Source organism: Ylistrum balloti, unplaced genomic scaffold (genome assembly GCF_031769215.1).
Source record: "Ylistrum balloti isolate Yb309-2 unplaced genomic scaffold, AGI_CSIRO_Ybal_v1 Utg369740, whole genome shotgun sequence".
In the NCBI taxonomy this organism is placed as follows: Eukaryota; Metazoa; Mollusca; class Bivalvia; order Pectinida; family Pectinidae; genus Ylistrum; species Ylistrum balloti.
In genome coordinates, this window is record NW_026781950.1 from 573904 (window position 1) to 600408 (window position 26505).

Consider the following 26505-nt stretch of genomic DNA (forward strand, 5'->3'; position numbering starts at 1 on the left):
GTCAAAGTTCACAAATTAAACAAAAAATAAATGTTCCTCACACACAAATTATTACAGCTTTCATAGAAAACTCTTTGTCTTGTTTCGTTAGTGTTTGGCTGATGTCCTGTAACTTTCCACCTGCAATAACAAAGAAAATTTTTTTCAATATATTGGTCGATTAACATAAGCATAAAAAAAAATGTTAAAAATTCTGAAACAACATAAATATTTAAAGTTACCTCTATTTCACTCTTGTCCTTGCACAGTAATACAAATAAAGAAAAAGTATATGTCTACTTTGTAAATAGATTCCACTGTGGCATTGAGGATCAGTATTAAGAATATGAGTCAATTCACCGGCTTCTGGTTTGTTTGTCAGGAATGTGGAAAACATGAATCAATAGCGAATACTGATTAAGGATCATATTCTGGCCAACAAAATGGCTGTAAGCACATGTAATTAAGCCGTAACTGGTAATGTAGAAGTTGAAGTAATTGATAGCTGTATATATGTCCATGATATTTTATTCTTGAGAAAATCAATATTGATCGAAACTGCAGCATCGGTGTAGCATTGTATTGCGAAGCATGGGGAAATGGCTGATATTATTTCTTAAACATCATGCCAGAACTACAGATCATATTGTTGACTTTGTGGATACTCTTAATCCACAAGTTTGTTGTCCACAAAATCGTAAATAATTGAAAATTAAAACAGCTAGAACACCCCAAAATCTGAGCCCACCAAAATGTATGATTTTTCAGTATGCCTGCTGAAGATGATTTTTGAAACAGAACTCAAGTAATTCTATTGGCTAAAACTTGAACACAACTTTCCATCGTGTTATTATACTTCAAGATAGCATAAAATACTCCCAGTTAAAACAACTAGTATACAAATCATGTTCCAGCCAAAACATCATCAAAACCATTTGCGAGTTAAAAACTGTAATACAGGTTTGACTAAAAACTACAAACTTTCCTCAAAATAGCTTCACCTGTCATATCTCTCAGGTAAATTAATATCTATTATGGTTATGCACTGTAAGACAGCATATACCTGTCTATAAAGGTCACTTCTAAATCAAATACCTTTCTACAATGGTCAACTCTATCATTAATACCTTAATGGAAATAAAGGAAATTTATAAAGAATATTGCTTACTGTAAATATCACTTCATAGTAAATATATATCTTAGATATATAGGTCATTTATGTAATATATATATATCTGTTTAATTAGGTCATCTTTATAGCTAACCTTTTATGTAAGTCAACTCTTAACAATAAATATCCATAAAGGTCACATTTATATTTAACCTTTGTATAAAGGTCGACTCTATATAACAAATATCTTCTACAAAAGGTCACCTTTAAAAGTAAAACTTTTATAACGATCGACTCTCTACAATGAAAACCTGCCTATAAAGGTCACCTTGATAGTAAACCTGTTATAAAGGTCAACTATAAACAATGAATACCTGTCTATAAAGGTCACCATGATAATAACCCTGTTGTAAAGGTCAACTATATACAATAAATAACTATCTATAAATATCACATTTAGATTAAAACTTTTACAAATGTCAACACTTTTCAATGAATCTATGTACCTCTCTATAAAGGTCATGACTTGTCGGAAATACCTGTTTATAAAAGCCACTTTGTATAACAAATATATGTCTATGTGAACACCTTTTATAGTAACAAACTGCGTCACCTCTATGACGAGGACATATCAACCTCTAGTTTGAAATATCAAGTCAGCCTGATCTCAGTTGAGTTTTCTTGAAACGTGACATTTTCATGTCAATTGTGTATAAATCATGGAATCTAGAAAATGTTTGAAAAGAAGGAACATTTGTTTAGTAGTTACAGGTTGGGAACTCCCTCAAATAGTTAAAACTATCTCCATTTTGTGAGGCTGCGTTCTATGTATAAGAAACGATAAAATGTTGGAATATAATGTTTTATGGGTATCGACAACTCTTGTAATCATAATAAACATCTCTTCATCAGTTTTATTTTATTAGCATATTTCATGGTTATTTGTAAACAAAATTGTTTGTAATAACCTAAAGACATGTAAAATCAATCAAATATACTGAATTCCAATATTTTGTCGTTTCATAGCATTAGTTGTAAAATACACGGGGAAGTTTTGCAAAATCAAATCAGCCTTGACCTCCCATAGGAGTTCTCACAACAAGATACACCAGTAATGCTATGTCTGTCGGAAGTCTGATCAACAAATATATACACAGATCATTCAATAATGAAAATCACCATTAAGTTTTAGAAGATGTTCTGATGTAAATGCCAACCACAAAAATCAAATATGATTTATAAATATTTATACACAGAGATGTATATTGACAGTCAAGATCATTTCATTTTTATACTCATCTGTCAACAGATAGGGAATTGAATGACATGGCAAAAGACATTAAAAGTAGAATAAATAAACGATGGCCATCAATTTATATGGCATTCTTACCCACCTTGTGGTAGTCTTATTCAATTCACCTCATGTTACATGGTTCAGAACCAATATACAACAGTACCTGAATATTAACTTTTCCTCCGAAAAGACACGGGATTACAAATAGTCTGAATGTCCTACCTGATGGTACTACTAAGTTGGCTACACAAAGGCACAGAACATTCTCATAAACATGTAAAAACAGGATTCACGTGGGTTGAAATTAAAAATTGTTTACCTGTGAAATCTTCTTTAAAATTCGAACAAGTGGAATTAATTTGAAGAAAATACAAACTTTATTTACAACATGACAACCATGTTTTCCAAAATGGTGGGATTGCTCATGCTAGTTAGAAATACATGGGATCATTCTGTGAAAGGTGACAGTTCATATCAACTTTGGATTTTTATATACAGAAGGGGGCCCAGTGTGGGGATGGAATTTCAAAGGTGAAGTATCAAAAAAATACTTAAATAAGGATGAATGCCATATTCTTAACCTTCAAAAAATTATATAGATATATGTTAGTAAATGAGAACAAATCTTTGATCCTTTCAATTTGTAAAAAGACTTTGGGTGAATGGTCAGTACAACTTTTTATTTTTTGTAAAACCTGAATTTTACTGACAGATTTTTCTTAGTCCTCAGATACAGCTACCTCAGCACCTCACTTACTATACACCTCACATAATTCTGATATAAGTACCAGACCTGGCTTCTATAACAACTTGTCTTAGGATGATCTACTCTACCAACACCTGAATTTTCTGACACCTTGCTTTACCGACATCTGACTTTTCTGATACCTAACTGATACCTTACTGATACGCCAGCACACCGCCCCCACCCCTCACCCCCTGCTCTTGCCTTCCAAAAATTATAACTGTGATTGTCTCCATTATCACTTAGTAATGACACAAGAAAAATAGCTGGTCTTCTATATCTTGATTCCCAAAAACATATATTTTTTTTTCACCCTAGAAAAATCATTCTTACACAAAGAAACCAATGTCTGAAACTTATCAAAGATGTTATTGTTGATTAACATTTCAATTCTGTTTATAAATATTCAATATTAACACAAATTTCAATAACACAAAATGTACAACAAAAATTATAGCATTTAATTTTTTGACAGATTTTTCCATGTTCAGTCACAAAATCAGCAAATTGAAATCTCATATATTCTGTTCTAACTATGTTGACATATTTAAAATTCATCTTTGAAAATCTATTGTCTAATCAAAATTGTTTGTTTACTTTCTGTGGGACAAGAGATAAGAATCCAAATATGCAAACAAAAATAATTTGAACAGTCCTCCATTGTACGAACTCCCTGAACTAGGTAAGGGTAGAATTTAATTATGGCTAACCGCTAGGGATTATATCCCCCTAGGGAGCCTCATGTGGGAGCCCTGTCCATTATGTAAATATCATTTATGGTTATTGAAATTTTGTTGAATAGGTTTCAAGTCTATCAAACCAATGTGAAAAATGTATGCAAGTAAATATGGGGTTGGATCGCAGTTTTATTAAAAAAAGATTTGTAAGCTGAAGAATTTGAAGAAATGTGTCACAATGTGAGCATCGTAGGAGTGAGTGTCAATCTACTTAAAAACACAGAAGAAAGATGTTATCTTACCGTCCTTTGATGGAATATTGTCTTAGCTAATTTGATTCTACATATATGTAAGTAGAAAATTATATCTTATAATTATATGTGATGTATTTCTGATTTTTGTTTTTACTTCATTTTTTTCTGTTTTGAAGATTTCTTTACAATAATTATGCTTCTGTGAGTGTACTCTTGATGTCCTTTTTTTCTTTTCTTTTTTATAAAAAAGCATTTTTGATGTGTTCACTTTTATCAACAAATTTTGGTAAACACAGTCAGTTAATGCATTTTATTTGTAATGAATGTTGACTGATTAAAATATCATTTAAAAAACATCATTTTGTTGATCAAAAATATGTTTCCTCTGTTTAATACTTTTACTTAAGACCCCAGCTGTTGTCTTCCTGCTGGTGTTACTGTGTGTGAAGCACACGTCATATTGGTTTAGTAATTAGAAAAAACTACCTGTACTTCCGTTAATCAAAACTTTTTGAACAAACACAACAGTGTAAGGACAAATTATTCACCTACAGCAATTAATATCATGGAGTTTGTTTTATTGTTTGGCATCAATTCACTTCTATTTTAAATGTTCTTCCCCTCATGTTTATAATTTTTACATTGATTGTTACATCCAACATTAATGAAACTGGAAAAATTTTATAACCCTGTACTACATGAATGATGTCCAAACCAAGAAGAAAAAGTGAATTCTGATCATCTGAATTTTCCAGGATAAGTGTCGAAATTGTTTTTGATTGTACACATCAGCCATCGGCAATGAATGGTGAAATGATTTTTAATTTGTAAATTTGATTAATTTATTTGTTTACATTCTACAAATCTGATTACTTTTGATGACACAATAACTTTTCCATGTTTTCTGTTGTTGGTATCAGCTGTTGTAGTGTGGTTCAAACAATACCGTAAACACTGATTCCTTCTGGGTTGAATTCCCAAAGAGTTCAATTAAAATACCTACAAACCAATGTACTGGTTTTCAATTTGTTGGTTTTGAAGCACTGTCAACAAGTGATCTAATTAATCATAATCTCCAAATCGTTTACCCTAGATGACAATTAACAACAAAAACACTGTAATTTGCTATGTGTATGTGAATTTAATTTCCTACGAAGGCATAGGTATTGAAAAACTCATTCTATAGGAAATCTTTTATGAAGCTGAATAGATTCTGGCTAAGTATTTATGGGTGTTTTACATAGGGTGAGTAAAGCACTTTGAAAGGCCATACGAAGTGTGAACATGTTTAGCATTAATCACACTCCCTAGACATGGCAACATGGCAAAGAATCCTAACATTTTTCTGTCTCTGGTTCACGTAAAAACATTTCAACTTGGACCTCCTTACTCATACACTAGGTAAGTTTATATATTGAAATACTTCAGAATTTAAATAGATTTTAAGAGTTTGTTTTGAACTTTTGTCTTTCTGTGATAATCTTTTAAATTAGGGCACTCAGATACATAAAAAATTGAGAAATTAAGAAACTGGGCACTGATACTGGCCTGGATAGAAACATTTCTTTGTGTGTAGATTCTGTGGTATTTTTCTTTAGATGTGGAAATAATTCAATTTTCAGTTCATTGATTTGTACAAGATATAAAATGTAAATATGTACGAATGGATTATCCATTTTAATACCCCAGCAAAACTGGGTCTCACTAACCATCTGTAGATGTACATATAAGGTAAGGTGTGTAGGGGTGGGGGGACACATTAACTCTGATTTACAAGAGAAGAAATTAAGTTTATTTCTGGACAATGAAACAGTATTTGTTGGGATCTTGGCAGAACTACACAAGACAATAGGGTAAGCTTGCTACCAAACACAGACATTTGTGTCATTTAAAATTTGGTCCATTCAGTGTTTGAAAAGAACAGAAAAAACTGGCAAGGCTTGAGACAACAAAACCATAAGGTACACTGAAGCACAAAAGACATGTGACTTTACAACATGGCACTGTCCATGGGAATGAAATTTTTGCCAAAAGACAATGACTGTCATAAAAATCTTTCCCAATTTTTCATCAACCTGCATTTCTAGAAAACCAATGTTTTCAGCTTTTTAATCAGCTGTCAACATGTCAAAAGAAATCATGATATTGAAAACCATTTCTTGAACAGTTATCACCTATTATATGTTAAAATTACAGGTAAAAGAAGTGGGTAGGGGAAAAAAGAAAAAGAAAAAAAATGAAGAGGGTATGTCACTATCTAAAAACAGAAAATTCATCATAAAAAATTGTAATTATTCTGTTTGTTATACAGCTTAGAAGTGTTTAAGGTATATGTATGTTATTCATATCAAGTACATGAGGGTTTATCAAACTGAAATGGTCATTTATTATCTTGTTGCATAATTAATATTTTTTATATTCATTTAAACTTCCATTTCAACAATTTTGTTTGTAAGATAGGAAGTCTGAAGAGGATAGGAAACATAGCATGGTAGGAGATTGGTGCTTATATGACAAGAAATTAATTCACTGACTTATACATACTATATTTGTGTGATAATTAGCCATGTGTGACAAAAAACATGCGTGGCAATAAGCCTTAGTATGACAATAAACCCATGTATGAAAATAAGCCATGTTTGGCAATAACAAATCTCGCAATAAGCCCATTGAATGATATCTATTGCAGTTCTAAAAAATTATTATGGTTCTGTGATAAGTCCACTCACAACTTCCAGCTAAAGATAATGGGTTTACCCATTGGTCTTACTGTAGTAAAAATAAGGTACATGTGTATTGTCAAAATTTTAAACACTTGACAGAATCAAACCAATGGCTTTCTTACCATACTGTGTTCATTTCGTGCTAGGTTAAACATGCTATGTTCACAGGCTATACAATATTAATGTTTCTTGAAAACCTTTGACACCTTCATCAAAAGGTACCTGTACCACTGATATCAAGATAATGTACTCGCAGTATGTTTTCATTTTACATAGACCGGTAGTATAGAATCTTCCTATGGTTCATACCGATGGGCTGACATTCTCTTTTCAGAATCTGGCATTTAATTTTATAAAGTGATTGTACACTCAGAAAGTTTAGACAGTGGAAATGAAATGGCCTGTACTTAGGTCCTAAGAACCCTTATACACACAAAGATGAAAACTTCTGATTTAAAAACCAAATTAAATTTCAGTATAAAATCATAATTTTTCTTGTTGAAGTTCTTATTCAAAACATGAGTAGACCGATATCTTAAAAGTATAATTTTTTAAAACTCACATATCAAAAACATTTGTATCATAAATTCAAAAAAGCAAAAAATTTTCTCGTAGAATAGGCTTTTGTGTTTCATTACACATACAGTGAAAAACCAAATATATAAAATGATTTAACCTCAGTCTATAGATAAGGGAAACTTTCATTGCAAGTTTATCATTTGGTTTCTTTACAGAACAACATGGCGTACAAACTACCACCAATAACAGACACTGGCGGAGGTCAAACATACGAGGTCGTAGAGCAGGACTACAATGCGATTCACGTGGAAAGTCCTCGTCGTAAACAAGTGACCGTTGACTCCAATGTTCTCAGTCCACGTATCAACAACTTAGAGAGTAAGGTCTCCCAGGCATTGATGACACAAAATCAAGTTCTGTCACAGCAGCAACAAGTAGCAGACGCTCTCAATCAACAGCAAGCGATGACAAAAAATTTGATTGAGAAAGCTTTTAAAAATCGTGATGATTTCATAGATAGTCTCGCCCGAGCCAAAGATGACAGAATTGAGGCGAATACCCGATATCTTTTACAGAACCATCTACGCTACATTACCACCATTGTTCAAAGGTTGAGCCAGGATATTGCTGTAAGTAACAAGCCATGCTTTTCATTCAGAAGCCCGAGGGTCAAACATATTGATTCTTATTCAAACTTAAGGGATGGGCCTATTAGGGGACAAGGAAAAGGTTTATAATTCCACTGAAGAGCAATATATATATGAATAGACTTTTTCCTATAGACATGAGCTTATTTAGTTGATAAATTTACCTTCATTTGTTTGCCTTGTTAAGTTATTTTTGGCCTAATAATTAATTAAGACATTTATGAATCTGTTTACAGTATTCCATATATATCCTGCAAAAAGTCCATAGCGCTGACAAAACTACTCAAAATTAATATACAGTCCAAATAAAGAAAATTATTCACAACACAGGTGATTACTCCCACTGAACTGCAATTTATATACCAGGTAGGCTTGATGCAATATCTTTAGGAGGCGAGCATACAAATTCTGACTTAACCACTGGGACTGGGCTTAATGTAGGATGATGAAATAACATTTATTTATAATTCTCCCCAAGAGCAATGTTTACCATAAGTTATACAATGGACCTATTACCAGACATGATAGCTTTTTGCCTGACTATAAAAAAATTCCTAATGGAGTGGGAGAGAAGACAATTATTACATGTACATCACAATAGAGCTGTACTTTCAATCTAAGCTATATAAATAATTATACTAGAGTTCTGATGACGGCCAGCCTAGCTAGCTGTAACATGGACATACTAGACATATTTTCCGTACAATACCAATTGCGGGAACGTACCAAATTACAGATAAAAATTAACCTATCACCCACTCAATACAACTCCAGAGATCTGACAATTTCAGGTACCATTACTACCTACACAATCACCAGAATGTTGAACAAGAATGTAACTCATTTTCAAGCAAACAGAATTTATATGTAAACTGTGTTAATGTAACTTAACTATACTGTCACTACTATTACCACTTGATACAGACAATCGTAATAACATCATGGCTGAGTTATTATTTTGACTTAAGTTACGAAAATATTCATTCCATTTTTCTGATGATGGCTAGCCTGTCTAGTCGAAACATGTTAACCAATGATAAAACCATGGAATCCAGATGTTGATGTTCCATATTTTATGTCATCTGTAACTACCAGATTGGTATGGTAATCATGGGATTATCAACAGAATTTCGTTTTTATACCTCATACCAATTTTTACCGTAGCTTGTATGTCAGATGTCCTTTCAGTTAGGTAACTACCAGAGAGATGTTTCTGTAATTGCTTCTCTGTTGGCAGGTAATTGATAAGAATTTTGAAAGATTTTTGAGACCCAATTCCATGCTGCGAAGTTAACCAGATGTTTGAGATTTAACTAAGAAACAATATATAACAAAGATGATTTAAATGGTGTTTGGACTTTTTCCTCAGGAGCAAGAGGAACAACTTCGACTGCGTGACACAGCAGTGGTTGGAACCAACAAAGCTGTAGGGAAGATAGAGGTTCACAATGTTACAAGTCTACAAGATCTTCGTAGCAGAATTGTCCGATGTGATGCCAGTCTCATCCGACATTCTTCAGACATCAGAAACTGCTTCAATGACATCAATGTTGTGTCAAAGGAACAACAGTACCTTAAGGAGAATCTTACCGATAAAATACATCGACTGGAAGCAGAGGTACATAACACATATTCAGAGCTTAAAAAGTAGGGTGAATCGAAAAAAGCAGAACAAATCTAATCATTTTATTCCTTTTGTTTTGCCGAGGGGGAAACTTAATATAATCATGTTGTTTGTGTGTCAGCTTGTAGTAAAATAGTCCTGAACAGATTAAAGGTAGACACACCATACTATAATTCAAGATCCATATATAATTATAGTATATTTTGGAGGTCATCAATCAAGGTTAATGTGTCAAAGGTTACACTTGCCCACTTTTAAAATAACAACCCTGTGCATCAGATATCTTATACACCCTTCAGTAGATTTCATTTGTATTCACAACATTATATCAAAAAGTCTTAAAACCTGATTAAATTTTGGTTATCAGCCAAAAAGTGAAGGGGTCAAAGGTCATACTTGCCCTCTTTTCAAATTAGTTCTTTCATGCCAAAAATAAGAGGGGGAGTGTGGAGAAATACAGATTTCCAAAGATGTGGAAGACATGCATACTTTAAGGGGCATAATTTTTGTTATCTGCCAGATGCTGACAATTACAGCAGAGTTGGAAAGAATGACAGGACAGCAGATGTCAGAAATAGGTCATGTTAAGAAAAATGCAAATAGAGAAATTGCCATACTGGATGAAAAGAACCATACTGCTGTTTTGGAAGTACGAAATGCAATGGCATCCCAAAAAATGACAATGGACTCCCAGCAACACAATATGGAGCTCAAATTCACAGCAATGATGAACAAAGCCACAGAGGAATGGAACTCTGTTCTGGTGAGTTATCTCCCTTTTCTTACAATCACTTATAATTACAGCACTTTATAATCCTACCACCATATCTGAATAATTTATCTCTCTTATTTTGTAATGATGAAATGCAACATTATTCTGAGACAGAAGCAAATATCATCAGTTATTTTTCATAGATTTAACATTTGTTCTATAACATGAAATTACCACCTTGACCTAAGCTGTGTTTTGAATTATATCATTTTGCAAACAACACTACTATTCTAAGACTGTAACTATTGCTCTGAGTTACCTCCCTTGACCAAAGCTCAGTTTTGAATTATCTCCCTTGTTTTACAATGCTAAACCACACCATTATTCTAAAATCTTGGTTGCTATGGAGTTAATCTCTCTTTTCAAAATAAGCCCTCATCATGAATGAAAGAGTTTATTTTACAAAATGTTTATAAAAATCCACCAGTATATTTCAGATTACATTCTGTCATTATCCTGTTTGACCCCCGACCTCAGTCCTATCAAGAAACATGCCAAGTCTTCTACAACACAACCTCGCTATGAAAACCAAAGATTTTTCTAATGAAACTCTGGTGTACAAATTTTTAGTTCACTAAAAGACCATTCTCGGCTATCCTTGAAGCCAATTTTTGAATACATGACTAATGACTAGCATACTGACTAAGATAATGCATGGTATCACTGGTTTTCATCAAATCTGACAGAAAACTTCTAAAGAGCTGAATAGATGAATGCTGTGGAGGATGAATGATAAAAGTCCATGATCTAAAAGCCAATACTACTACAGAATATTCTCTACTTCACTCTTTCAAGATTTGTCCATCACAAACATGCAAGGCAGCATTGACAAAGAAAAAAAAATAGACAGGCATTGCAAGACTTCCTACTAATAATATGACAAATCATTTGTTGATATGCAGTACAGGACACTTCAGAAATTCTCAATTTCTAGTGATCTTATACATGTCTTTTAAGCAATATTCATGGTGTAGTATTTTGTTAAAATATAATGTTTCCCTCTGATTTTATTGGCTAAATTATACTGTACATGAATTGGTCTTGCAATTCTGTTCATTTCACAAATCTAATTTCACACAGGGGTTAGATATTACACTCCAAAGTTGGTCCAGTAAAAAATTATCCTCTTTCTATGGAACATAAGTTGGATGAAAAACACTTTTCTCAAGATTGAATTTTTTAGGACTTTTCTTCTGCTACAAAGTATATTTGAATATTTATCCTGCAACTTGCACTACCATTGTCCCAATACACCTGCCACATATATTTTTGCTGTTTTTGGGCGTGATGGATAACAGCTATATTTCAGTGTGTTAATTAATATAAAATCACTTTCTACATTTACAAAAAAATTACATTTAACAATATGAATAACAGTTGAAATAAGCGATTTTATATGCTGTAATTATTAAGTTTACATACGAAAATTCATACAATCACTCTCATTGATGTTTGAACTATATTTCTGCATGGAGCAATTATTATGGTGTACATCATCAGGCAAAATTCAACGCAACTTCAATGCCAAGTAAACAAAAATTGAACTATAAAACTGCTAAAGTTTTGATTGTTTGATTTTAATCACTGTTGCAGGATCTATAGAATACATGTGTATTCAGATATAAGCTGCTTGGGACAGAAAGTCAAAAGTGGCTTGCCAGAAACTTATATTTTAAGACACTGACCATGTTTTCTTTATTTATAACAAACAAAAAATAAATTCTGTTATAATAAGTTCAAATCTAAACATTAAACTGACTTGACTAATGTAGTTTTAATATCTAAATACCAGAAACTGTTTATTCTTAAATTGATGACTGTTGCTTACCTTGTGACAAAGTATTTGAGCCTTTGAAATAACACATCAAGATTTGTCCTTGTTTGTAAAAAACAATAACAAATCAGAATTCCATGATGATGACTGATCAGAAGTGAGAGATATGTAAACCATTCCCTACGTATCTACACTGTGATCTGTGCGACACATCAACATCCACACTGGGCTCCATCCAATCATTAACAATGAATCACAAGTTTCTGTTTCTACAGCTCCAAACTATATCATATTTTTTAAAACCTTATAATAAAATCCTTCCCTGTCTAATATAGAAAGAGGCAAGTTGACCTGAAATTGATAAAATGGTAATGAACTCAACACACATTTGACCATTTCTGGTAGCAATATCTTTTACTTTCATTTGAAGAAATTCTAAAGAAGAGGCTTATGGGGCCTGTAATGCTCACTATTTTACAGGTTTGCTTGGTTGGTATTGTTTCATGTAATCTGTAGGTTTACAATACTGACAATGCCATTTACTGAATACAAACTTTAAGTTTGATTGTGGGTGCACTATTCATGCAATACACAAAAATGCATCCATAGATGTGTGTACAAAAAGTGACTAAATACCTCTGTTTACTAAGTTATAAGGTTTAATCAAAAGGTTTGAATCCCTACTTTGACTATAGTTTAGTTGAGTATGTACAATGCCCTGGAGTGATGAGGAATCAAAGGGATTGAAACTGTCCCTTGATTATAGTTAAGTTTTGTGTGTATACAATCCTCTAGAGTGATGAGGAATCAAAGGGATTGAATCTGTCCCTTGATTATAGTTAAGTTTTGAGTGTATACAATCCCCTAGAGTGATAAGGAATCAAAGGGATTGAATCTGTCCCTTGATTATAGTTAAGTTTTGAGTGTATACAATCCCCTAGAGTGATGAGGAATCAAAGGAATTGAATCTGTCCCTTGATTATAGTTAAGTTTTGAGTGTATACAATCCCCTAGAGTGATAAGGAATCAAAGGGATTGAATCTGTCCCTGTCCCTTGATTATAGTTAAGTTTTGAGTGTATACAATCCCCTAGAGTGATAAGGAATCAAAGGGATTGAATCTGTCCCTTGATTATGGTTAAGTTTTGAGTGTATACAATCCCCTAGAGTGATGAGGAATCAAAGGGATTGAATCTGTCCCTTGATTATAGTTAAGTTTTTTCAGTCAGGTAACAACCAGCTTTAAGGAGATACTGCCTCAAAATGACCCTTTTTATACATGGCAATAAACACAACGAACAAAAATAAATGCACCACACTATATATTTGGGTATATACAGTCCCCTTGAGTGACGAAGAGTTACAACAATGGATTCTGTCTCTGGATTCTAGTGATGCAGGTAGTTTGAATACCTGGAAGTAGGTTGTCATAAATATTTGATCTGAAAATATTACATCTGGGACAGAAAGATCAATACACTGTACTACAACTAGTGAGACTGATTGATTTAGAAATCAATGATGTACATTTCTGTGATTTGTGTTGTAAAAACATTTCAAATAATGACGACAGATGATACTGAATTTTTCATCGTTTCTTTTGCCTTACATCATTAAAAAACCAGTCCACAAAAAGTCAACTGCACAAAATTTTGTGAGCTGTGTTGCCTAGCAACTTCAAATGTCACAAGCAGTGACAGCATCACTGACAGCATTGTTTGGACAGTTGCTTGTATGTGTGTAGGAGGAGACAATGAATAATACAGGATAAAGTTCAAGAGAGATTCTGATCAATTTTACATAAAAACCAAACTAATTAGAAATTGATAATTAACATCATGACTATTTGGAGGACCCTGTTAAAATCTTGTTCAAATGTTTTAACACTGAGTGTAAAAGGGAACTGATGTTGTCTTTATTCACCAATATCCCCAGGGGTTCCACACATAGTTTCTGATACAAAGTAGATGGTGGGCTAAGTACAATAAGTTTATACATTTGTTGGCATTTTCACAAACTAAAACTGACAGATGGACACCATGACACTTGGATGGACACCTGGATGGCAAGATGGACAGGCGGGAAGACAGACAGGCAGGCAGGCAGGCAGGCAGACAGACAGACAGCATGACAGACAGACTAATCCAAAAGTTAACCTTCTGACAGATAAATAATGAAGACTGATAAGGAAAACTTCATTCATTCTATACTCTATATATCAGGTTATAAGCTACGTTTTTTCCCTCTGCGGTCAGGGGTGTAGCATATATGTTTGTGTGGGTTTTATTTGGAGGAAAAAAAACCCTGGCAGAATAATAAAAAAAAGAAATCCTGTAAAAATCACAATTGTTAATTTTTTTTCAATCTTTAACTCGTATAGAATCGTTTGGAGAGAACAATGGGTGATACAGCCAACACATTCAGTAGCCGACTTCATCACCTGGAGGAAGTTGTGATGGCTGACAGGGAGATTTTACGAGACCTACAGGCGGTAAGTCACAATCACCTTGCCTTCTACACAAACTTCCATAATATAAGACTTTCAAAAGGATAATTGAAATGTCCCAACTTAAGATTGCAGCACAGTTAGGGGTACCTGGTCCCCATATAACTATAGTTCTCTGTAAGGAGGTGTATCCTGCTTTTATAATAGGCCTCTATAAGGTGTTCCCCTCCACCCCACCACCCACTTTTCGTTATTACAGTATTTTGTATGCAAAGTTTTAATTCTAGATAGTAACTCCATTTCGTGGTACTAACATGGGTTTTATTCTTTTTCTGTCAGTTTCCACTTCTTCTGCTGGATCATCTTAAATGTGAAAAAAGATCTTAACTCACCAATTACCTATGTAAAATACAAAAGCTTAGTACGCAGAGAAATATTTAAATGTTTCACAGAACAAATCTTGCCAGCATTTTTTTTACTAAATAACAAACACACCCATACAAGGAAATTCTATATGATTTGGGATTACTAGATGGTAATAAGCACAAATATTTTGTACATTTCCTTAACAAACACTGACAATTTGATTTCAGTGATCAAACTGTTTCACAGCATGTTCTCACTAAATTTTCAAACATGTATGATTTTCTGAAATATTCAAGTGTCTGTAACATAACTATATCACAACAAAATCTATAAATTGATGAAATGTGGGTCATTTTTGGAGGCAAAACATTTTAATGAAAACAGTCTTTGTTACATGTGTATATATACTTTTCATTTGTGCTTTACACTTTCAGCATGTAGAAAAGCGAATGGTGCACAGATTAGAAGTTCATAGCCGTCACCACCAGGAGGAGCTGGCAAAATCTAAACGTGAATTCCGTGAAGGCTTCACTTCTGTCCATGATAGCATATCAAATGCCAAAACAGTTCTCGAAGGGAAACAAAAACTGCTGGAGGACAAATTAAGAAAAGAAATCTCACAACTTAGACAACTGGTTGTGTTGGTTTAGTAATTAATGTATTGTATATTACAGGAACTCATTGATTCAGATGTTTAGTTAATGGAAGGAAACAAATCATATAATGAATGTCTGATTACTTTTAAAGTCAAAAAGTTTTATGCTAAAAACCAGATGGTCAAAGAATATGGGCTACTAGCACAATTTTATCCTTCAAAATAGCAAGGTGGCGTAGCAACTTGATTCTGTGCAGATTGTGTAAACACAGCTAAGGCAAGCGCATGCTGCCAGGAAAAAGTTCACTGGCTCAGAAAGACAAACAAATATAAACCTTAGTTGAACATGCATGTGGCATCTGCAAGTCACAAACTGGCATATCAGTATCAAGTACACACTGTCTGATAAATTTAAACAGCCTTACTAGCACCTCATTTTCTGACAAAGATGCAGTAAACTAGCATTTATAAGAACACTTGAATATACATTGTAAGCGAGCCGAAGCTCTCCAACTCTCGAACATTGTAGAGAGAAAAGATTCCATGGATGAGGAATAGCACATACCAGAAAGGGGAAAAGAGCGTCAATGTTTAAATAGTTAGAATAAAGCAGTTGTAACTAGCTCTTCCAAAGGTGTTATGAGCTTACCTGATTAATTCTGATGTTTTGAGAATATCTAATTAGTTTTTTTCGCAATGGATAAGTCGATAATGCATTCTCAACTGTGATTTAAGAAATGGAAATTTTCTATGAAAATTTGCTCTCAAGAAACAGTAAAATCAGATTACCATTGGCATTAAATACTATTATGAATGGAATCAAGTGTGGTTTCAGGTACGAAGGGAGGGAACTCTTCCTTATCCCAGGAATATTCTGGGTAATCAATTGATGCAGGGACGTATAATATATATTACATGTTTCTGGTTAATGTTATACATTTTCTATCTAATTTCTTGATATCTCTCTCCTTTTTTCCATCTCAAGCAAACACTATGGCAGAAATTCATCAAACTGGAATACATTTATTTAATACTAATTCATTTGAATTTTTAAAATTAACATACTTAATCATTTGCATGATATGATGTACATCCACATTTTGTAATATCTTAATAAAGTTTTTTTTAAAGAACTGAATCTTTCTTATAGTCTTTTCCATACTCATATAAGAGAGAAATATTGCACTACAACAGACAGGTAGTTGGGTGGCGCAGAGGTAATGCACATGCCTTTCACCTAGCTGATTGGGGTCGGATTCCTGGAATGGACCTGAAAAGGTATGGGGCTACCTGCCTGACCATGTGAGTTTTCCCTTTGTAATCTGGTTTTTTCCCCACAGTAAGACCCCTGGTATACTTCCATCCAGGTCAAAAAGAGTGATTAATATAAGTTGCAAAAACTTGTTTCACATTTGTTGTAAAATAGATAAAGTTTATTCATTTATTTAATATATGAAGGAAGATTTTTTTGTTTGCTCAATTGTCAAATTTTGTTCAATTTCTTCAGTCCAAATTGAAGATCAAATATACAATTGATGGTCTATGTTCCAACTAAACTTGTAATTTAAATCTAGAAATGTTCTGATTTCACTTTTTCTTATAATTAAAATACATGTACTTTAATGTCAGAATTATATCTAAAGGACACTTGGTTGTAACACAACAATGATATCATCAAAATTTTCATGGTTTGCAAAATGCAGGTGGAATCCTCAATGGACACAATTCACTGGTAATTCACTAGGGAAAGAACCCCAAGGTCATTAAAACAATGATGAATAATTTGATGTTAATTCTAATGAGGTCAGAATTACACAGCATTCATGATTGCAATAATTTAGTCATAAGATAAAAACCACATAAGAGAAGAATTGGAGAAATGTTTGAAGATTCTTGTAGGTAAGTTTTTTTTTTTTTTTTTTTTTTTGTTATTTGTTTTTTGTCTTTGTTTCCATCAACATGTTTATTTCTTTGTTTGCTTTTTTTTTATAAAATAATATCAAACATTTTGAGGGGACAACAAAAGCAAACAAAGAAAAGAGGGGAAATGGGGGCAAAATGCCATCAATGTGCAATGGTGATCAATAAACAATCAATTATTTGTAAATTTCAAACCATGAAAAAATTGACTTTGCCTCAATTTTTTAAGCATCTTTATTTACTAAACACAATACACTATACTTTAATGTTACATACTGTGTAACATTTTAACAATATTTGGCCATACTGACAGTAATCGTCTGGAGTGCTTTCCAATCCAATTTTTATATCTTTATTTGTACTTGTAATGTGTCCATGTTGGAAAACAAAATATTGTTTGAACTAAACTGGAAAACACTGAAGTACATTAAAAATCATCTGAATTTAATCTTGAAAACATTTTTAAAAAATGAACTAAACAAAAATTATGCCTTTTAAACGCTTAAAATTCTTGGTATGACTTCACGTGATAAAACTTAAGTTTTCTTATCTAAGTCTTTCGAAAATTGATTATTCTGTGACCAGATTAATGTTTTTCTTATTTTTCTTTCTAACATTGATCTTCTTCGGCATGTCCCACTTGGAATTTAAAAAATCACAGTTTCAGTCATAAATTCGTTACAACTGACCTATAACACAGCCAAATTTTATTAGATCTTCAAGAAATATTTCACAATATTTGTTGAAACATGTCTTGGCAACGAACCAGGCTTACCATTTTTCTTGTCATTATGAAAGTTTCGAGTTTAAAATCAATCAAGAAATAATCAAGTGACGTTAGTTGCAATTTAGTTTGGCATTGTACAACACAGCTAGTATATCAGATAGAAATGATGTCACTAATAGTTTTAATCGATAGTTTACCTGTTGCTTCAGTTCACGGTCGTCGCCATTTGTAAACAACCTGTTTTCAGTGCCGTCTGGTGAGTTTTCCTATAACTAAAAGGTCAAAGGCAGAAGGTGAACATACCCACAATTCCCGCGGAAATAGTTTGAACTCTGCGGGTCGCGCCTCATTCAACTGACTGTACACAAGACATTAGAAAAGGAGAATATTAACGATGCCGAATACTCGTTGTCATTCTGGATTAGAAAGTTTTAAAGCAACTGGATTATACAACTAGCAAGGGACTGAAAGTGTTGTTCATTTTTGGTTTGATGTCATTTGCATGGAAATAAGCACTTTTATTTCAAAGGGAATATTGTGTGTAAATTCTATTTTGGCGGACTGAATATTTATGAACGTGTGTCACTGAAGTCAACACACTATGTCAGAAATGGAGGTTACCGATGGTCATCCAGGTCCCAGAGAAAGACTGAGATGTAAGTTTGCTGTCCATTTTTACTGATTTTCTTGGCTATCTCATGTCGCACGAATGTTATGAGTGTGTATATGAAAGCTTGTGTATTGGAGCGCGCCGGTCTCTGGCACAGAAGGCAAACAGCCTGAAGTCATACCTGCCATTCAGCAGGGTAAACAAATCAATCAGCGGCCACATGTCATTGGTCACAGGTCGTTACACATGGATTAGTACAGTTATATTTATATTATGAAAGTTCAAGAGAAAAAAGTCGTGTGTAAATGCCTTATTCTTGATGTAGACATGTCATATGTAATGGTGCCTAGCCCCAACCTTTTCTTTCAAAGTAGGCTATACGTAATCTTAGTTGTACATTCAACATAACTGGATCTTAATTGAAACAGGGACGTTATATTAGTAATGACAGTAAGCTTTCTGGACAGACAAGTTTTTAATCAGATAAAATTACCGACTGAAAGCTTCCAATATATATATATACAGTGGATATAAAACACTGATACATTTGATCGTCTTTGTCCCAAAGGTCGTTAAATGCTAATTTTGTTAAAGTTGATAGACTGTAGATTTAGCAATCTGCTGCTAGACATACACCTGTGTACTAGACTAAATATAAATACAGATATGATTAGAAAGGTAAAAAGTTCCAGACACCCTGACATCCTTTCTCAGGTAAATGTTTACCTGTGTACAAGTGTTATATAACAGAGTACCTTGTTGGTCTAACTTGACAGCACTCCATACATGTAAACACAGGTGGGTAGACCTGTAAAGTTGCAAGTACATTTTGTTGTGAGTCAGTCTTGGAATAAACACATCACATCTTGTAGTATACAACAGGTAAATAGTTTCAAACAAGGAAATCACTGTGATGTCATAATCATACCATAATCACTAAACAATTTATTTCCATTTTCCCCTCCTTACCTTCTCCTTCACCACTCTTGGCCCAAATTAATGAACAGTATATTTACCAATTCAGAACTGTATGTATCAACATAGAATTTACATAGGTTACACAGATTTAAGTATGACACATACAGGTCTACTTCATGTAATGAATTCTCACCCACAGTCATGTACTTTTAAGTAAGTTTTATGCACAAATCGTGGGGGTCCATGTATACATATCTACTATGTAGTGCGTAGTTGGGAAATTCGGACTAGGTCACAGTGATTATGTTAATTTAAAAGCATGTTATAGTAAACAACTTCATGCTGTGGACTGAACTCCACATGGAATTTGAATGACATGCCATATATTACTGTGTCAGTGCGATTTACTACTGCTGGCTGTGATCATTATCTGACGGAAGCACTTGAGAATCAGGGTCCAACTGGAACAAATTAAGGTCTTATACCAAACCAGTGTCAACTTACAGCAATTCTCTGATTTCACATACTTCTCAGATATAAAACACAAGAGATCTAGAGAGCCAAGGTCAAGCTTTATAAAATGTCATTTAGATCCAAAATGTTTTGTATCAAACTTTTAGATTTCTGTATAGTCAAAATTCAATTAATTTTATATCATAATTGAAAAAAAATCAGTTTTTCAAATGAAGAGTTGTACAACTATTTCAAAACACTCACTTAATTCAGTCAGACTGTCAAGGTTACAGAAATTGGGTTAAAGTTCAAAGTGTGATTTTATGTTGTATCACCAGCAGGTGATTTAAGTGTCATTATTATCAAACATCAGATTTACCAAACAGATATCAGCAAGTCCTGTTACATGTACAAATAACTTTGTTTCCTGCTTCATACTATGACTCTTAAAATGAAGATTTGAAAGAGTAAAAACCTTGAGCGTAGATCCAGGCTGATTATATAGACCTCTTTAAATTTCTAGAAAGGCATGTTAGGTGAGGAAAATTGTCTACGTTTTATATCTGATTATTGATGTGAGATTTTCTAATCTTACATTGAAATCAGATTTTCCTAGCAGATACAATAAAATCTCAATTATCTAGGTGTTTCTCTCAGAATCTTTAAAACTTTTAGTTGTCTGATTAGAAAGATCATTTATGATTCTTTCAAATTCTACCACTGGGAGGAGCTTTTTCAATGGTTACTGCTGAAAATTCTGAAACTGAAAAGCCAGATAAAAAATAAATGTCCAGATTTAAATACCAACTGAAATCTCTAATGCTTTACTTTCTCATATTTATGTAAAAAGCAAAAAAAAAGAAGGGAATTTGGATGAAGAAAAAAATATCCTCAAGGCCTTGTTTACATCTAATACTATTATAAGGTAATATCAATAGTTTCATATATAAAGGATAGAGCCAACGCTGCTGTTGCTATCAATGGAGGACTGCAGGTTCTTTGCTTCCCGCCTGGATACCCCTAGGGTATGCAGGGGATTGATGAGAAGGGGTGAGCTTAAATAGGGATGAATCAACCCAAAAGCTGGAGACGGGTTCTTCAAAATTTTTATTCGGTAGTTGGTCTTCCGGTTTCGCCTTTATTATAGGACTTCATCAGGACAACACTACCATAAAAATTATCCCCTAAAGTACATTGTTAATTATGACGTTAACAATTAAGGCCAATAACTCTATTCACTATTACTGTCCATTGAGAAAACATAATGTTTGACGGTCAATTCCTTCACGGTTATATAGTGAAAATTATAGCAAGAATATAAACAATTAACCTAGTTCAGTAATTTTCATCTAAACACACAGTTGACTTGGATTCCGATAAGTAATTCAATTTCCGGTAATCCACAGGCTCCTCCTCCTTCGCTTCGGATGAATTGGGAGTAGAGGCTGTGCTCTCCGAATCACTTAATGCCAAGTCTTGCCTTAATAAAACCTTCGTTTCAACTAGCACTGGTCTCATTGGAGGGCCGCTGGCGTTGATCCTAGTGGCTGGCCTCGTCCTGAACTTTACACTCACCAATTGCTTTTTTGTCAGGACTTCAAACAGTCTTTTGATGTCTGGTTTGACAGCTTCCTGCTTCGCTATCCTCCTATACTGCCGGTTGACTATGTACCCTGGGTAGATATTTTTCATATGTCTCTTATAATCATTATCTCTGCCAAATGTTCGTTTGCACATTTTACACTTGTACCATGTTTTTGTCACAGATTAAGTCTTTTAATCTCGATGGATACATATAAAAGTGTTTTGAACAGGATAAAAATGAAATTACTATAGATTGACAGGTTTTATAGTTAAATGAATGAGATTGACTCGTCTTTTAAAGGGCCCTTGAACCTATCAGTTATTTTGAACTGTTACAATACAGGGCTTTTGACCTGTCAGATTTGGGACCGATATTCTGCCCCATTCCCAATGCAAACCCCAGGTTTTCCCAATTCTAAGGAAAATGCAGCTATTTTTCCCAATTCTAAGGGCAGCGGGCCCCAGTCCCAAAATGGGGTGTGAGAGCCCTGCAATATAGCTTTATTTTTATGTTTTTTTTTTGGGGGGGGGGGGGTGTTATTGGGACTGTTAAAGTCAAATTCCCCAAGTTTGCTATTTGCTTTAGAAGAATTCCTTCCCAATTCACTGCTGAAATGAGGCATTCTTAAAATTTAAAAGTTGGTGTTATTGTATGTTGAAATAATACAATTAGATAGATAATTTGAGGAAATGGTTGTAAATGACAGTATCTTGCACACAGGAAGATGTATATATACAGATCTTCATGGCTTCTGTGTGATATTGATTCAGTTGGTGGTAGGTGATTAATAGAATCTAGAAACAGGAAGTAATATAGTATGTGTATGTAGGAACTGAAGCACAAAAACAATTAGAAAATTTTGGAAATTGATTCTATATTTTTTAATCAAGTGTCATGTGATATTCTGTTACAGAAATTAGAATTAAAATATTTCAAAGTCATGAAAAAGATATGTTGTTTGAAAAAAGTAGTTAAAGCCCTGATACCAGCGACCTAGTTTTTTTTTTATCCAACATGTAACTTGTATATTTATTTTTCCTGATAAGGTTATAAAAGACATATTAAATGATATAAGGACATAAGTGTTACATGAAAATCAACAAAATAATGTCTGCTAGCGGACAAGTTTTCTAAAATTTCTTGTCACCTTTTCTGATGTAAAGAGTTTAAAACTGACATGAACACATGCTAAGGGCAATTTCAGTAAGACCTTCCACAGGTAAACTTGTCATATAGGCTGAGCAGTCAGACTTAGGCTTTAATCCAACACGTACAGAACCCTGATTAACTGGTTTTGCATTTTAAAGTAAACATGTTTTACGAACCCTTCATATTCATTACACAAAATGTGCTGCATACATACAAGTGTCAGTGTCTATCGCCTTACATAGGGAATCTTTCATATCATGCTATCTACATCTACACCTGGTTCTCAATCAGGATTGTCAGGTGATATTTATCTTCTTGATTTGACCAAGATTTACATGACTTGTTGGTGATGAAGCATAAAATGCTTACTTTCCTGGAATTCCTGGTCATTGTCACCATGTCAAGAACCTCCATGAAAATGTTTCTTTAACTTCATACATTTTTCGTTGGTGTCATTAATGTTTTGATTTTTCTTCACTAACAACTGAACATAATTATCGATGAGTATGGGGTTAAGTCTTTCTTGCCTACTCTAAAGAAAATAAAAAGCATATGAAAACTCATTGACAATTGTTAGCAACTTCAATATACTAAATTATGAGTCTTGTTGAAAAAACAAAAAGATATTGAAAAATACATTGTAAACATTGAAATTTGATATGTATCGTGATTGAACTTTTCACCTCTTTCTCAGGTTCTATCGTATACATAGTTATGTCCCATTGCTGAACTTGAACTATGAATAAGGTATATTTTGTTCTTTAGTTTCACATTGTGAAGTTGATCATGAAAAGTTTGATCTTGTATCCCTCCCTACAGACATAAGGTCATGGCCTTTTTGTCCTCATGTGATTCCTGGGGACCAGTTATTGTTGCTGTGTCCAGTTTAATTTCAGCTGTCAATCACTGTTTCCCTATCGATGTTTCAGGTTTCTGACTATGTATGGTATATTGTCTTAACATCAATGTTCTGAAGTTCAATTGTGAATGCATATTTATTTCAAAATCCAGATGTGTTAACATGATGAACTTTGATTTAGTGGTTTTGAATAAAAAAAGATTTTTGAGACCCTTTCTTATCTGTGTTTCGATAGGATATGTATACATTGTAAAGCAATTAGAATATAAGAGTTTGTGATATTTCAAATATCTGAGTTGATAACTGTAATCTTGGGCCAGACTTGGTGATGTAATGAAATACTTGTCTCGCTGGGCTGGAGACTTTCTACCTAACAATATATGGAAATAAATTGATCATAGTTGTTCAGGTGTGCTGCTAGATAACATCGCTCTACTGGGATGTTAATTTCTAAGCCCTGTGTCACAGATATTTATAGAAAGTCTGGAGCCTTAAATGCAGTACTTGGTTGAAATGTTTTCGGAAGTTTGATATTATGGGGCACTGTAAATTTGGACAGAAAGTGCTGCTTAATGATAGCAATCTGAGGCAAGTTCACCTTTTCATCCAGACAGACATACTGTGATTCTGTAATATCTACCTTATTTTCTGGTTTATAAACTGTGGCTTTTTTTCCTTGGCTTCAATACCAATGCAGCTTACATGTGGATGAAAAAAAAAACCTGACAGAATAAATAAAAAACATTTAAATGAAGTGTATCGTCTGGACAAAGATTCTGGACAGTAATGTATTTCGGAATGGTCATTTTGTTGAGGTGTGTTACTCGTACTATTGACCTCATGACCTCCTACCCTGATATTTTTGGTTGCTGTGACCTGGCGCTTCCAGAAAAAGTACAGAATAGTAATTTAAACCAAGGATACGAGTACACCAGTACAAGATGTCAGTACCAAGTACCTGTCCATTTTGTTTGTGACAAACAGATCGTCTAGAACCGTCATTTGCAACCATATTCAGTATGATTTTAAGATTGAAATAAAAAGAAAAGAAAAAACATCTTGTTTTTAATTAATCTAGCCTTTTAATATGAATCACAATAATATCTTCTGAACTTTAGTGTTTGCTTCGGAAGTCATAGCAGAAGTTTATAATAGTCTGCATCCTGGTATCAATAGGTCATCAGGTCAAATTCTAGAATTTCTGCCATGCTTGGTTACGATAAGAATGGCTTCGTGTAACTTGCAATTAGTAATATGGAACTATAAGAATTTTGTCAGCATGCAGGAGCCTTCGCTAATGTTTAATAGTACAGACACCGATAGAGATATTGTTGAGTAAATCGTATGTGGCGTCAGGCCATATATCTGTGTGTTGCAATCTTTGAAGGCTCCCAAGCCAAAACAAGTTCAATAATTTTTATTTTTCAATTTTGAAACATATCAGTGATATAAAGGATTGTCGGTGTATAATTCATTTGCAAACTTTGAAATGTTCCACTGAGGATCTTGATAAATTGCCCTTTGTTGTCTGTTATATCAACAACTTTTGGTCAACATGACAGTAATGACTTATTTTGTGCTTCCTCAAAGAGTGATTCACAATTATAAATTGTGGAAATCTAAAATCTAAAAATAGATATTCTGTATATCACCATTTCATTCGGTTTCAAACGGTGATCGGTTTCAAGGAAGATTGGTTTTTGGAAGTTGCTCTGTAGAATGTTATCCCCTCTGAATATAAACTGATTCCCCGTCAAGAAAATATACTGAAAACATGGGGAAATTTCCCCTAAATTGGGAATAGTTCCTCCAAACAGAGCTAATTCATATATTTTCATTAAAAACATGCTAGCTGCATTTCTCTAAATAGGCCAATAATTCACCTTTTTCTACAATGGGTGTTATTCCATATCTTCTAGACAACCTTAGCTATATAGTGGATGTTTTATTCCAAATTGAGGCTAAAGGGCCATTTTTAGCCCACCATCATTAGATAGATACTAGTCTGATATCTGGTGCCCTAATAAGCAGTCTCATGTCTTTTCACGTAGGGATTGGGCATTTTTTCTTTGTTTTTTGTGTTATTGCCACTTTGAACAACTGTTGTCATTTTGAGGTGATGTCTCCAAATAGTAAATGACGACTACCTTTGTGAACATCATGCAAGAGGTTTACCATAGTAAGCGAGTCTCAACCATGGATACCTTCAGAACAGTGCAGGACTGTCTGTGGTATCAGCTTCCTGTGAAACTCAAAACAACCTCGGAGCTCATAGCTCAGATCTTCTAATATGTTTGTGCTATCACAGCCCCCTTGGTTAACATCTAACTTAAACCATCTTGGTGATATTTGTGAGATCTAAAGTCACACACAACCACAGTATGTAATGTTGCCTCTTTTAGGAATATGCTTGCTTTTGATTTCTTCTCAAGTAAAAGGTCGAAGGTCAAGGTCTCTGATAGTATCAAGAGCATTTGGAGTAACAGTTCCTTGACTTAATCGCTTGTTCTTCATCAATTAGTACAATTCGAAAAAGAAAATTCAAAGTTGTGTATTTTGAGTAAATTTGTGTTTTTATTCACAACACAGCGGATGGCGGGAGACTTACTGCAGAGGAGATGGACACAAAGAGAAAACAGAACATTGCTTATGAGTACCTGTGTCACTTGGAGGAGGCCAAAGTGTGAGTATTGTCTCAATGTGGTGTGTGTGTGTGCGTGCGTGCGTGCGTGCGTGCGTGTGTGTGTATATGGAAACTA

General features: G+C 33.8%; 2 protein-coding genes across 2 annotated transcripts in view; both read left to right on the forward strand.

Moving 5' to 3' along the window:
- The first annotated feature begins 7523 nt into the window (after nucleotides 1-7523).
- LOC132543077 (protein FAM81A-like) lies at nucleotides 7524-15580 on the forward strand. The gene is made up of 5 exons (XM_060206532.1): nucleotides 7524-7931; nucleotides 9319-9567; nucleotides 10094-10336; nucleotides 14499-14609; nucleotides 15365-15580. The coding sequence occupies exons 1-5, from the start codon at nucleotides 7524-7526 to the stop codon at nucleotides 15578-15580; spliced, it is 1227 nt and encodes a 408-aa protein (XP_060062515.1).
- A 2974-nt stretch (nucleotides 15581-18554) lies between these two features.
- The window catches only part of LOC132543058 (ras GTPase-activating-like protein IQGAP1), a 79152-nt gene continuing 71201 nt past the window's right edge, over nucleotides 18555-26505 (forward strand). The window contains exons 1-2 of the mRNA XM_060206512.1: nucleotides 18555-18828; nucleotides 26336-26429. Of these exons, the coding sequence (XP_060062495.1) occupies nucleotides 18774-18828; nucleotides 26336-26429 (149 nt within the window). The 5' untranslated portion in view covers nucleotides 18555-18773. The remainder of the gene's footprint in view (nucleotides 18829-26335; nucleotides 26430-26505) is intronic.